General features: G+C 39.8%; 1 protein-coding gene across 1 annotated transcript in view; it reads left to right on the plus strand.

Annotated features, from left to right (window-relative positions):
* LOC100967959 (kinesin-like protein KIF27) overlaps window positions 1-13,821 on the plus strand; it is a 50,165-nt gene that overhangs the window by 22,395 nt on the left and 13,949 nt on the right. Inside the window, 3 exon segments of the mRNA XM_034967476.4 lie at window positions 116-147; window positions 150-215; window positions 2,091-2,246. Of these exon segments, the coding sequence (XP_034823367.4) occupies window positions 116-147; window positions 150-215; window positions 2,091-2,246 (254 nt within the window).

Genomic DNA, 13,821 nt, shown 5'->3' on the forward strand with positions numbered 1-13,821 from the left:
TTTTTATATGTAATTAATAATTTTTTTAACATTACTGTCACTTTTTGGGGAAACTAATTTGAGGGCAGATTAGAAAACACTAACAAATAAGTTAACTTTCTGATTTTTTTTTAAGATGTAGAAGTCGTTCATGGATTCAGAAGCCAGACTCTGTTCCCTTGTTGAATTGAGTGATACTCAGGATGAAACACAAAAGTCAGATTCGGAGAATGAAGGTACATAGATTTTCTTAAATAATGTAGACGTAATGGTTATAGGACACTTATCTTTTTCCTCAGTTGATAATTTAAGAAACATCCAGGAATTCTCAAAGACCAGAATTTGGTACAAATGGTTTCCTAGTTGATAGAACTTCTTTTATGTTCTCTGTTTTACCTCTTTTACTCCTTAATAAAAAAAGATTTTCTATCAATTAATTATGGCTAGAGATATAGGCTAACTCCCTCAGAATAAGGATTTTTATATTCAGACCTGAATTGATATGCTTTGTATTCCTGATGATGTTAAAATACAGTATAAATAATTGTACTAGGTGTCTACTCCTTCACTGGGACTTGTGCCTAACGTCAATGATGTATTTGGCATTAGAGCCCAATTAGTGTACTGGGTGTTGGTAATGTTTTAGTACACAACTGCTAAGAATTTTTATGCATCAATAATAACATCAAAAACATTTATGAGCCACGCATAGTAGCTCATGCCTGTAATCCCAGTGCTTTGAGAGGCTGAAATGGGAGAATTGCCTGAGGCCAGGAGTTTGAGGCCAGCCTGAGCAACATAGTGAGATTGTCTCTCTACAGAAAATTAGCCGAGCATGGTGGTGTGTACCTACTCAGGAGGAAGGCTGAGACGGGAGAATCGCTTGAGCCCAGGAGTTCGAGGCTGTAGTGAGCCGAGATCACACCACTGCACTCTAGTCTAGGCGACAGAGCAAGACCCTGCCTCAAAAAAAAAAAAAAACAAACTCCTACTACCCTATAGTTTTCACAACTTTTTTTTTTTTTTAGACGAAGTCTCTCCCTGTCACCCAGGTGGGAGTGCAATGGTGCAGTGTCGGCTCACTGCAGCCTCCGCCTCCTAGGTTCAAGCGATTCTCCTGCCTCAGCCTTCCAAGTAGCTGGGACTACAGATGTGTGCCACCACACCCGGCTAATTTTTGTATTTTTAGTAGAGATGGGGGTCTCACTATGTTGGCCAGGCTGGTCTCGAACTTCTGACCTTGTGATCAGCACACCTTAGCCTCCCAAAGTGCTGGGATTACAGGCGTGAGCCACTTTGCCCAGCCGGTAGTAGTAGATTTTGTTAACTCATCTCTCTTGGTCAATGCGTGGTTGACCCACAAAAAATAAGGGAATAGGGAATATAATACAAGTGCTACACTTTGAAAATATGGAGCATCTCTTTAAGAATCTATATGTGGCTTTATGAGCCAAAAATTTAAGTATAACTAAAATAAATTTCAAAATGTGGAAATAATAAAGGTAAATGCTACTCAAGCAGCCATGCTTGAGCTGTTTGTTACTGCTCTGCAACCAGGAAGAAAACTTACGTCGGAATGTAAATGAGCTTACACTAGTTCCTTCCTTGAGAAAGTCTGGCTATGAAAAAAATGTCACCTGAACTAAAGCAGTGTGCTTAGTGACATAGTTGATTTACATTCTGGTGCAGGACAGTAACAAACAGTGCTAGACCACACTCTGAGTAGCCTGGTATAGTCTGCATTCTCCAATTACAATAAAAGTAGAAGTGATAGGAAACAAATTCACCCCTCTCTCCATCTAGAAATTTTACACCTATCTCAAATAACTCATGTTAAAGGCAATGAAAAACTGTGTGTCTGAACCTATGGGATATTAAGAAAGAATATATACATACATGTATTAATTTGTAAGAAAATAAAAACTCTTACTGTAAGCTGGAATGCTAGAGTCCCAATTGCTGTGTATTTTTTCCCCTTTTTCCTCCCCTTCCTTTTTGTCTCTTCCACTGCCACCTCTAAATTGCTTTTGAGTCTGCTTTTCTTTTTTTAACTCTACTTCTGTTGAATATTTTACCAGCAGATAGTTTTATTTCTCCATTTTTTTTAAAAGATTTAAAGATTGATTGTCTCCAGGAGAGTCAAGAATTGAATTTGCAAAAATTAAAGAATTCAGAACGCATACTTACTGAAGCTAAACAAAAAATGAGAGAACTTACAATTAACATCAAGATGAAGGAAGATCTGATTAAAGAATTAATAAAAACAGGTAATAGTGTCTTGTGAACCAGCTTAAATGAGAAAGAAAACTTCTAAAATTGCTTCTGATGTGGTAACAGTTACTTTAGTTTTTGAAGCTCAGGTCTATCCACTTAGCTTGGATTGGTGTAACAAGGTGAGTTTTTAGGCCAATATGTGGAGGTTAGTTATCAGAAGAATTTTGTTCTTTTGGGATTTCACCTCTGAATTGTTCTAACTGGTGTGAACTCTGCATTGTGCTGAAATTCTGTGGCACTTAATGTGCCAGTTACAACATGTTTATTTTATTTTTTTGAGACAGGATCTCACTCTGTCACCTAGGCTGGAGTGCAGTGGTGTAGTCATGACTCACTGCAGCCTTGACCTCTGGGGCTCAACCAATCCTCCTACCTCAGCCTCCCAAGTAGCTGGGACTACAGGCGTGTGCCACCATGCCCAGCCGGGTTATTTGTTTTTTGCTTGTTGATTTGTTTAAATTCCTTCTAGATTCCGGATACGAGAACTTTGTTGAGTGGATAGTTTGCATATATTTTCTTCTATTCCATAGGCTGTCTGTTTATTGATAATTTCTTTTGCTGAGCAGAAGTTCTTTAGTTTAATTAAGTCCCACTTGTCAATTTTTGTTTTTGTTGCAGTTAGTTTTGAGGACTTGGTCATAAACTCTTTCCCTAGGTTTTCTTCTAACATTTTTATAGTTTGAGGCTTTACATTTAAATCCTTAATCCATCTTGAGTTAATTTTTGTGTATGGTGAAAGGTAGGGATCCAATTTCACTCTTCTGCATATGACTAACCAGTCCATCCCAGCACCATTTATTGAATAGGGAATCCTTTCTTCATTGCTTATTTTTGTTGACTTTATTGAAGATCAGGTGTTTCTAAGTGTGTGACTTTATTGCTGCATTTTCTATTCTGTTCCATTAGTCTATGTGATCTGTTTTTGCAGAAGTATCATGCTGTTTTGGTTACTGTGTCCTTATAATATAGTCTGGAATCAGGTAATGTGATACTTCTGGCTTTGTTCTTTTTCTTTAGGATTGCCTTAACTATTTTTAGGTTCTATATGACTTTTAGAATAGTTTTTTCTAATTCTGTGAAAAGTTACACTGGTAGTTTTGCAGAAATAGTGTTGAATCTGTAGATTGCTTTGGGAAGTATGGCCATTTTAATGATATTGATTCTTCCAATCCATGAACATGGAATGTTTTTCCTTTTGTTTGTGTCATCTCTGATTTATTTCAGCAGTGTTTTGCAGTTCTTCTTGTGAAGATCCTTCACACCCTTGGTTAGATGTATTCCTGTGTATTTGTGTGTGTGTGTGTATGTGTGTGTGGCTATTGGAAAAGGGATTGTGTTCTTGATTTGGCTCCCAGCTTGAATATTATTGGTGTATAGAAATGCTACTAATTTTCATACATTGATTTTGATCCTGAAATTTTACTGAGGACATTAATCTGTCTAGGAACCTTTTGGTGGAGTCTTTAGGGTTTTCTAGGTAAAGAATCATATCATCAGCAAAGAGATAGTTTAACTTTTTATTTTTCTATTTGGATGTCTTTTATTTCTTTCTCTTGCCTGACTGCTCTGGCTAGGACTTCCGTATTATGTTGAATAGGAAAAGTGAGAGTGGGAGTCCTTGTGTTGTTCCAGTTCTCAAGGGAAACGCTTCCAGCTTTTGTCCATTCAGTATATGCTGGTTGTGGGTTTGTCATAGATGGCTCTTATTATTTTGAGGTATGTTCCTTTGATGCCCAGTTTGTTGAGGGTTTTTATGATGAAGGGATACTGGATTTTATCAAAAGCTTTTTCTGTGTCTATTGAAATGACTGTATGGTTTTGTTTTTAGTTCTGTTTGTGTGATGAATCACATTTATTGATTTGCATATGTTGAACTAAGCTTGTTCCCCAGGATACCTTGATTGTGGTGCATTAACTTTTTAAAGTGCTGCTAGATTCAATTTGCTAGTATTTTGTTGAGGATTTTTGGGTCTATGTTCATCAGGGATATTGGCCTGCAGTTTTCTTTTCTCACTGTGTCTTTGCTGTATTTTGGTATCAGGCTGATACTGGTTTTGTAGAATGAGTTAAGGAGGAGTTGCTCCTTCTCAATTTTTTTGAATAGTTTCAGTATAATTGGTAGAAGCTCTTCTTTGTAAGTCTGTTAGAATTTGGCCATGAATCTCTCTGGTCCAGAGCTACTTTTGTTTGGTAGATTTTTTATTACTGATTAAATGTCAGAACCCAATATTGGTCTGTTCAGGGTTTCAATTTCTTCTTGATTCAATCTTGGGAGGCTGTGTGTTTCCAGGAATTTATCCATTTCTTCTAGATTTTCTTGTTTATGTGCATAGAGGTGTTCATTTTAGTCTCTGAGAATCTTTTATATCTCTGTGGGATTGGTTGTAATGTCACCTTTGTAATTTCTGATTGTGCTTATTTATATCTGCTCTCCTTTTTTCTTTGTTAATCTAGCTAGCAGTTTATCCATTTTGTTTATTTTTTCAAATAACCAACATTTGGTTTTGTTGATCCTTTGTGTGAATTTCATTCAGTTCTGCTCTGATTTTAGTTATTTCTTTTATTCGGATAGCTTTGAGGTTAGTTTGTTCTCATTTTTCTAGTTCCTCTAGAAGTGATGTTAGATTATTAATTTGAGATCTAACTTCTTGATGTAGGTGTTTAGAATCATAAACTTTCCTCTTAACACTGCTTTTACTAACAAAGAAATTCTAGACTTAAATTGAACACTTGACCAATTGGACATAATAGATATCTAGAAAATACTCCACCCATCAACCATAGGATATATATTTTCTTCACATGGGACATACTCAAAGATTGACCATGTGCTCAGCCATAATGCAAGTCTCAAAAAATTAAAAAAGATTGAAATTGTACCAACCATACTCTTGGACCACAGCGGAAAATAGAAATGCCAAGAAGATCTCTCAAAACCACACAATTACATGGAAATTAAGCAACTTGCTCCTGAATGACTTTTGGGTAAACAATGAAATTAAGGCAGAAATTTAAAAATTATTTGGAATAAATGAAAACAAAGCCACAACATAACAAAATCTCTGGGATGCAGCAAAAGCAATGTTAAGAGGGCTCTGTGGTTTTGACAGTGGCAGCTTCATTGCACAGCTGTAGCTCTTGCAAGATGGCCCATCCTCCCCAGCTCTGCACTATCTGTGCTCCGGTAACACTATTTCCTCCCCTGCATCTTCAGCCTTAGAAATGGTAACAGAGTCCCACTGTTGCAAGCTCTAGGTGGCTCAATGTTCTTTGCTTGGTCCTTTCATGAAGGAACTCTTTAAGTAGTTCCCTCATTAAAGACTTTTCATTTGATATATTTAAGCCTCATGCCTGTAATCCCAGCACTTTGGAGGCCGAGGCAGGTGGATCACCTGAGGTCAGAAGTTCGAGACCAGCCTGGCCAACATGATGAAACCCTGTCTCTACTAAAAATACAAAAATTAGCTGGGCATGGTGATGCATGCCTGTAATCCCAGCTACTCGGGAGGCTGAGGCAGGAGAATCGCTTGAACCCGGGAGGCAGAGGTTGCAGTGAGCCGAGATCGCACCACTGCACTCCAGCCTGGGTGACAGAGTGAGAGTCTGTCTCAAACAAAACAAAACAAAACAACCCCATTAAAATGGGGGGGCAGCGAAGGACATGAACAGACACTTCTCAAAAGAAGATGTACAAGCAGCCAACAAACATGAAAAAATGCTCAACATCACTAATAATCAGAAAAATGCAAATCAAAACCACAATGAGATACCATCTCAAACCAGTCAGAATGGTTATGATTAAAAAGTTAGAAAATAACAGATGTTGGCGATATTTCTGTGAACAGGGAATGCTTCTACACTGTTAGTGGGCGTGTAAATTAGTTCAGCCACTGTGGAAAGCAGTTTGGAGATTTGTGAAAGAACTTAGAACAGAACTACCATTAGGCCCAGCAATCCCATTACTGGGTATATACCCGCAGAAAAATAAATCATTCCACCAAAAAGGCACATGCACTTATGTTCATCACAGCACCATTCGCAATAACAAAGACCTGGAATCAACCTAGGTGCCCATCAGTGGTCGATTGGATAAAGAAAATGTGGTACATACACATCATGTAATACTACACAGTCATAAAAAAGAATGAGCTCTTCAAAACCAGCCTGGCCAACATGGTGAAACCCTGTCTCCACAAAAAAAATACAAAAATTAGCCGGGCATGATGGCAGGTACCTATAATTCCAGCTACTCGTGAGGCTGAGGCTGGAGAATCACCTGAACCTGGAAGGTGGAGGTTGCAGTGAGCCGAGAGCTTGCCATTGCACTCAAGTCTGGGCAACAGGGCAAGAACTTATCTCAAAAAAAAAAAAAAAGCTGGTCCAGGCACGGTGGCTCACGCCTGTAAATCCCAGCACTTTGAGAGGCTGAGGCAGGCAGATCACCTGAGGTCAGGATTTCGAGACCAGCTTGGCCAACATGGTGAAAACCTACCTCTACTAAAAAAATTAGCTGGGTGTGATGGCTCACGCCTGTAGTCCCAGCTACTTGGGAGGCTAAGGCACAAGAATAGCTTGAACCCAGGAGACAGAGGTTGCAGTGAGCCGAGATCTCGCCATTGCATTCCAGCCTGAGCGACAGAGCGAGACTCCATCTCAAAAAAAAAAAAAAGTGAGCTCATGTCCTTTGCAGCAACATGGATGCTGCTGGAGGCCATTATCCTAAATGAAAAACAAAACAAAACAAAACAAAACACACACACACACATACACACACACACACACACACGAACAGAAATCCAAAAACTGCATGTTCTCATAAGTGGAAGGTAAATATGGGGTACTGGTGTACATAAAGATGGGAACAGTAAACACTGGGGACTACTAGAAAGAGGAGGCAGAAAGGGGTGCAAGTGTTGAAAAGAATTTATTGGCTATTATGCTTACTACCTGGGTGACGGAATCATTTTGTACCCAAAACTTCAGCATCACACAATATACCCATGTAACAAACCTGCACATGTACCCCTGGAATCTAAAATAAAAGTTGAAATTATATGTAAGAAGAAAACCACACAGAGCCCAAGTAAGGAGGAATTGGTGGAATTAATACTGTCACCACTGTCTCCTCTACACTCCCCTGGCTAAACCCGGCCAGCAGTCAGTTGATAAGGGAGCATAGGTAACACAATCCGTGGCTTCCAGGAACATTGAGAAAGGCAGAGAATGGCAGAGAATGAATCTTGGATGGTCAAATGGAAAACAACTAGCAGAGATACAAAAGAATGTTTTATTGAAAGAATAAAGAAAATAGACCACAGAAGAGAAGGAAAAAGTCAAATATGACAGGAATCTTCAAAGAGAGTATTAATTCTGTTACCCTTCAGTCTCTTAGTTTTTCTTCTTGTAGTAGGTATATTCATTATTTTCCCCCTGGAACCTTATTATTGTCCTCATTTCTTAATGTTTTAAGTATAAATGTTTTAACTATCATAGATGATTTCAAACATAGTAGAGTGATATAATAAACTCCCATTACACCACCCAGTTTCAACAATTAAAACACACTTGGCCAATCTTCTCTATAATTCAACTCTTTCCCTCTACTCAGATTATTTTAAAGCAAATTCCAGACATTATACATACATATTTCATACATATAATAAAGATGACTCTTTAAAACACAGATATAAGATCATTATCAAATCTAAAAAAAAATGAACCATATTTAGCAGCTGAATATCCAATTAGGCAGTCAGCTTTTACAGGTTCCTGATTTTCTTACAGAATTTGTTTTTACACTTTACTTTGTGAATCAGAGTCTCAATGAGGTGTGTGTGTGTGTGTGTGTGTGTGTGTGTGTGTGTGTGTGTAGTTACATATATGTTGCCCAGGCTGGAGTGCAGTGGCATGATCTTGGCTCACTGCAACTTCTGCCTCCTGGGTTCAAGCGATTCTCTTGCCTCAGCCTCCCAAGTAGCTGGGATTACAGGTGCCCATCACCATGCCCAGCTAATTTTTTTGTATTTTTAGTAGAGACAGGGTTTCACCATGTTGGCCAGGCTGGTCTCAAACTCCTGACCTCAGGTGATCCACCCACCTCGGCCTCCCAAAGTGCTGGGATTACAGGTGTGAGCCACTGCGCCTGGCCGAGGTCCATGTATTTTAACTGGTTGATATATCTTTTAATCTTTATGTCCCCCTTCTATTTTTTTCCTTTTTCTTTTCTTGTTTTTTAATATGCCTTACAACTCAACTTTTTGTCAAAAAAAAATAAAAGCAAGATTGTTTTTCACAGGCTAGATTTTCTGGTTGCATCCTTAGGGTTTTTTGTTGTTGTTGATGTTGTTTTGAGATGAGTTTTTGCTCTGTCACCTAGGCTGGAGTGCAGTGGCACAGTTATAGCTCACTGCAGCCTTGAACTCCTGGGCTCAAAGGATCCTCCTGCCGCAGCCTCCTGAGTACCTGGGATTAGAGGCACGTGCCACTATGCCTGACTAATTTTTTAAAGTTTTTGTAGAGACAATGTCTCTCTGTGTTCACCCTACTAGTCTCAAACTCCTGGCCTCAAGCAATCCTCCTACCTCAGCTTGCCAAAGTGTTGGGATTATAGGCGTGAGCCACCGCACACCAGTCGTAGGGTGTCATTTAACACATTCCTCTAACCTTTTCACTGGAGTTTAATTTAAAGTCTTGATCAGATTCCTTTTTTTTTTTTTTTTGGGAAAGACTGTTTCACAGGTGGTGCTACCTCTACCTTTTTCCCTCAGGAGGCACTGTGTCTAGTTGCGTGTGTGTGTGTGTGTGTGTGTGTGTGTGTGTGTGTGCAGTTGATGATGACAGTTGCCTATGTTGATTAATTTATTAGGAATTGAAAAATGGTGATGCTCTAATTTTACCATTCTTCTTTATTTATTAGAGGGAATATAACTATAAAGAGAAACTTTTCATCATCAACTACTGGGTTACCCTGTGGTACAAGCAATATAAGAAAGACAAAATAAATGCTTCATTCTTTTCCCTTTAATTACCAGTTTTCAGCATAATGAGTTAGTTTCCTAACATCCTCCAAAAATGACCAATGGTATTTTTTTCTTTAGCATCATTATGAACTCATTGATTTTAAACATATTTAAATATTTTAAACAATATTGAAATATTCAAGGTATTCAATTCCTTGAAGATATTGTTGTTATTCATGTTAAAATTTCTCCTTCTTTGGCCAGTGAAAGTCTATTAAAGTTGGTTTCAGGTTCCTTTAATGCAAACCTAGTAGTCTTTGATAGCTTTGTTGTTGTCTGGTATTGTAAGATATTCCAGCCTCATCTTTTACTTTCCCTGCCCCAAACATGGAATCACCAATTTTGCCAAGGTGTCTTGGTGCTCTTTCCTAATCAGTAGGGAAAAACCCAGAGACAGTGACCAGCTGAAGATCAATGAACACCTGAAGTGGCTAGATTGGGGTCTCTAAATAGCATTTTTTCAGTAAATCATTGCTTCTAGGCATTGTAAAATGTGCTAGAGAATGATGGTAAATTGCAGAAATGGACACAAATTCCTCTCCCTCCTGCATACCCCATGTCTCTTTGTAATGTGGCTTTGACACTTCTACCATTGAGAGGCGTGCCTCTTTACACCTTGAATCTGCACTTGGCCATGTGACTTGATTTAGCTAATGGAAAACAGCAAAGGTGACAAAAGCAGAGACTTAAAAAGCACATGTGCAATGGGGCTTGCTCACCACACTGTTGGGAACAAGCCTTGATTAAGCTCCTAGAGAATAAAACACCACATGGAGAGAGGCACCTGCCATCCTAATTGTCCCAGCTGCAGCACAGATGTGAATTATGCCATCCTACAATCCGTCCCCAAACTAGCCAGCCAAAACCATAAACTAGCCAGCTGACCCATAGAATAATGAGAAATAAAAACATTTGTTGTTTTACGCCATTAAGCCTCGAGGTGGTTTGTAAAACCCCAAAAAAGCAAAAGCTGACTGATATAAAAATATGTATTTTTTCTTTTTTTAAATTATTTTATTGTTGTTATTGGTTTTAAGTTCTGGGGTACATGTGCAGGATGTGCAGGTTTGTTACATAGGTAAACCTGTGCCATGGTGGTTTGCTGCACCTAACAACCCATCACCTATGTATTAAGCCCAGCATACATTAACTCTTTTCCCTAATGCTCTTCACCTCCGCCCCCTGCTCTCCCCTGACAGACTCCAGTGTGTGTTGTTCCCCTCCTTGTGCCCATGTGTTCTCATTGTTCAGCTCCCACTTATAAGTGAGAATATGCTGTCTTTGGTTTCCTGTTCCTGCATTAGTTTGCATAATGGCTTCCAGCTTCATTCATGTCTCTGCAAAGGACATGATCTCGTTCTTTTTTATGGCTGCATATATTCTGTGGTATATATATACCACATTTTCTTTATCCAGTCTATCATTGATGGGCATTTGAGTTGATTCCATGTCTTTGCTATTGTGAGTAGTGCTGCAGTGAACATACACGTGCATGTATCTTTATAATAGAACAATTTATATTCTGGATTGCTGGGTCAAATGGTATTTCCTGTTGTAAATCTTTGAGGAATCACCACACTGTCTTCCACAATGATTGAACTAATTTACATTCCCACCAACAGTGTAAAAGCGTGCCTAAAAAATATGTATTTTAAAGATAAAATATGTATTGACATTAACACTTTAAACTAAAACCCAAATCTATAGCGTTTTTTTAAGCCCTTTATTGATCTTTCACTGAAACTTCTTTCTCCTACTCTAAAAATTACAATTGTAAACAAAATAAACAGAATAACTCATTTGTTTTATCTCGATCTACATATAAAGAGGTCTCAGAATGATAATACTAATACAACCTCTGTCACAGGTTACATTTTGTGGAGCAGACACTGAGATGGAATTTGGGGTACAACATGAGAAAGAAGCGGGGATCAGGAAGAACTGAGCAGAAGACAAATTAATATGATACCGTATGATCAGGCCATTCAAAACTTTGGCCAACCTAGCAGGGAATTCTGGAATGAGTAATACCCGTCATAGATGTCTCATGTTGGGCCAAACTGGTCAGACTTTATATTCCTATCATACTTGGCCACCAGATGTGGGCTGTACCAGGAAGCGCATGACTTTATGCATGGCAACTCTGCATATGATATCAACCCTGGAGGAGCTAATAGTCTGAGGCTGTCCACTCCCAGCAGCAAGATCTTCCCTGCAGGAGGATCTGAGCAGCACTTCTCCATGTCTTCCAGTCTCCAAAATACAGTTCCCGAAAACAGGATTATTTTTATATATCTTTTTGTCCTTAGTATATGTGCCTCTAGGTACATGCAATCAAGCTGTTGAACAGATGATCCTCAACTCAATGGTTCAACATACCAATTTTCAGCTTTACTATGGTACAAAAGCTATACACATTCAGTAGAAACTACACCCCAAATTTTGAATTTTGATCTTTTCCCAACCAGCAATACACAGTACAATATTCTCTGGAGATGTTAGGCCGTGGCCATGAGCCATAACTTCCAGTCAGCCATGCCGTCATGAGGGTAAACAAATACTGTATTCTGCAGTGTACTGTATTCAATAAATTACATGAGATATTAAATACTTTATTGTAAAGTAGACTTTATGTTAGATAATTTTGCACAACTATATATAATGTAAGTGTTCTGAGCACTTTATTTTATTTATTTATTTATTTTTGCATATAAAGATGGAGTCTCACTCTGTCGCTCAGGCTGGAGTGCAGTGGCGCGATCTTGGCTCACTGCAAGCTCCGCCTTCCAGGTTCACACCATTCTCCTGCCTCAGCCACCCGAGTAGCTGGGACTACAGATGCCCATCACCACACCCGGCTAATTTTAGTATTTTCAGTAGAGATGGGGTTTCACCGTGTTAGCCAGGATGGTCTCGATCTCCTGATCTCGTGATCTGCCCGCCTGGGCCTCCCAAAGTGCTGGGATTACAGGTGTGAGCCACCGCGTGCAGCCGAGCACGTTTAAGGTAGATGAGGCTAAGCTCGGTAGGTTAGGTGTATTAAATGCATTTCAACTTACGATGTTTTCAACTTATGATAGGTTGATCAGGATGTAACCTTGTGTTAGGCCGTTCTTGCAATTCTATAAAGGAATACCAGAGACTGGGTAATTTATAAAGAAAATAAGTGGGCTGGGCGCGGTGGCTCATGTCTGTAATCCCAGCACTTTGGGAGGCCTAGGTGGGCGGATCACAAGGTCAGGAGATCCAGACCATCCTGGCTAACATGGTGAAACCCCGTCTCTATTAAAAATACAAAAAATTAGCCGGGCGTGGTGGTGGGCGCCTGTAGTCCCAGCTACTCGGGAAGCTGAGGCAGGAGAATGGCGTGAACCCGGGAGGTGGAGCTTGCAGTGAGCCAAGATCGTGCCACTGCACTCCAGCCTGAGCGACAGAGTGAGACTCTGTCTCAAAAAAAAAAAAAAAAAAAAAAAACAGAAAATAAGTTTAATTGGCTCACAGTGCTGCAGGCTATACAAGCATGGCACCAGCATTTCCTCAGCTTCCGGGGAAGCCTCAGGGAGCTTTTTACTCATGGCAGAAGGAAAAGTGGGAATAGCCATGTCACATGGCAAAAGCAGGTGCAAGAGAGACAGTGGGGGAGATGCCACACACTTTTAAACAATTCGATCTTGTAAGAATTCGCTTACAATAGTGATGACAGCACCAAGCTATAGGGGACGCACCTCCGTGACTGAAGCACCTCCTACCAGGCCCCACCTTCAACACTGGGGATCGCATCTCAGCATGAGATTTAGAGAGGACAAAATCCAAACTGTATCAAACCCCATCATAAGTTGAAGAGCATCTGTTTTTTGTTTTATTTTATTTATTTATTTATTATTATTATTTTTTTGAAACGGAGTTTCTCTCTTGTTGCCCAGGCTGGAGTGCAATGGCATGATCTCAGCTCACCGCAAACTCCACCTCCCGGGTTCAAGCGATTCTCCTGCCTCAGCCTCCCGAGTAGCTGGGATTACAGGCATGCACCACCACCCCAGCTAATTTTGTACTTTTAGTAGAGACGGGATTTCTCCATGTTGGTCAGGCTGGTCTTGAACTCCTAACCTCAGGTGATCCGCCCACCTCGGCCTCCCAAAGTGCTGGGAATGCAGGCATGAGCCACCGCACCCGGCCAAAGAGCATCTGTATTTTAAAGACATTCATAACAATCTCTCTCTCTCTAGTTATGCAATCAACTGGATCTCTTATTTTAAGTTCATTTGTTTACATTTTAATTTTACATTTAATTTTATATTATGATTTTTTTTTTTTTTTTGAGATGGAGTATTGCTCTTCTTGCCCAGGCTGGAGTGCAATGGCATGATCTCAGCTCACTGCAACCTCCGCCTCCCGGGTTCAAGCTATACTCCTGCCTCAGCCTTCCGAGTAGCTGGGATTATAGGTATGCACAACCACGCCCAGCTAATTTTATTTTTTAAGTAGAGAGGGGGTTTCATCATGTTGGTCAGGCTGGTCTCGAACTCCTGACCTCAGGTGATCCGTCCGC

This window comes from Pan paniscus, chromosome 11 (genome assembly GCF_029289425.2).
Source record: "Pan paniscus chromosome 11, NHGRI_mPanPan1-v2.0_pri, whole genome shotgun sequence".
Classification (NCBI taxonomy): Eukaryota; Metazoa; Chordata; class Mammalia; order Primates; family Hominidae; genus Pan; species Pan paniscus.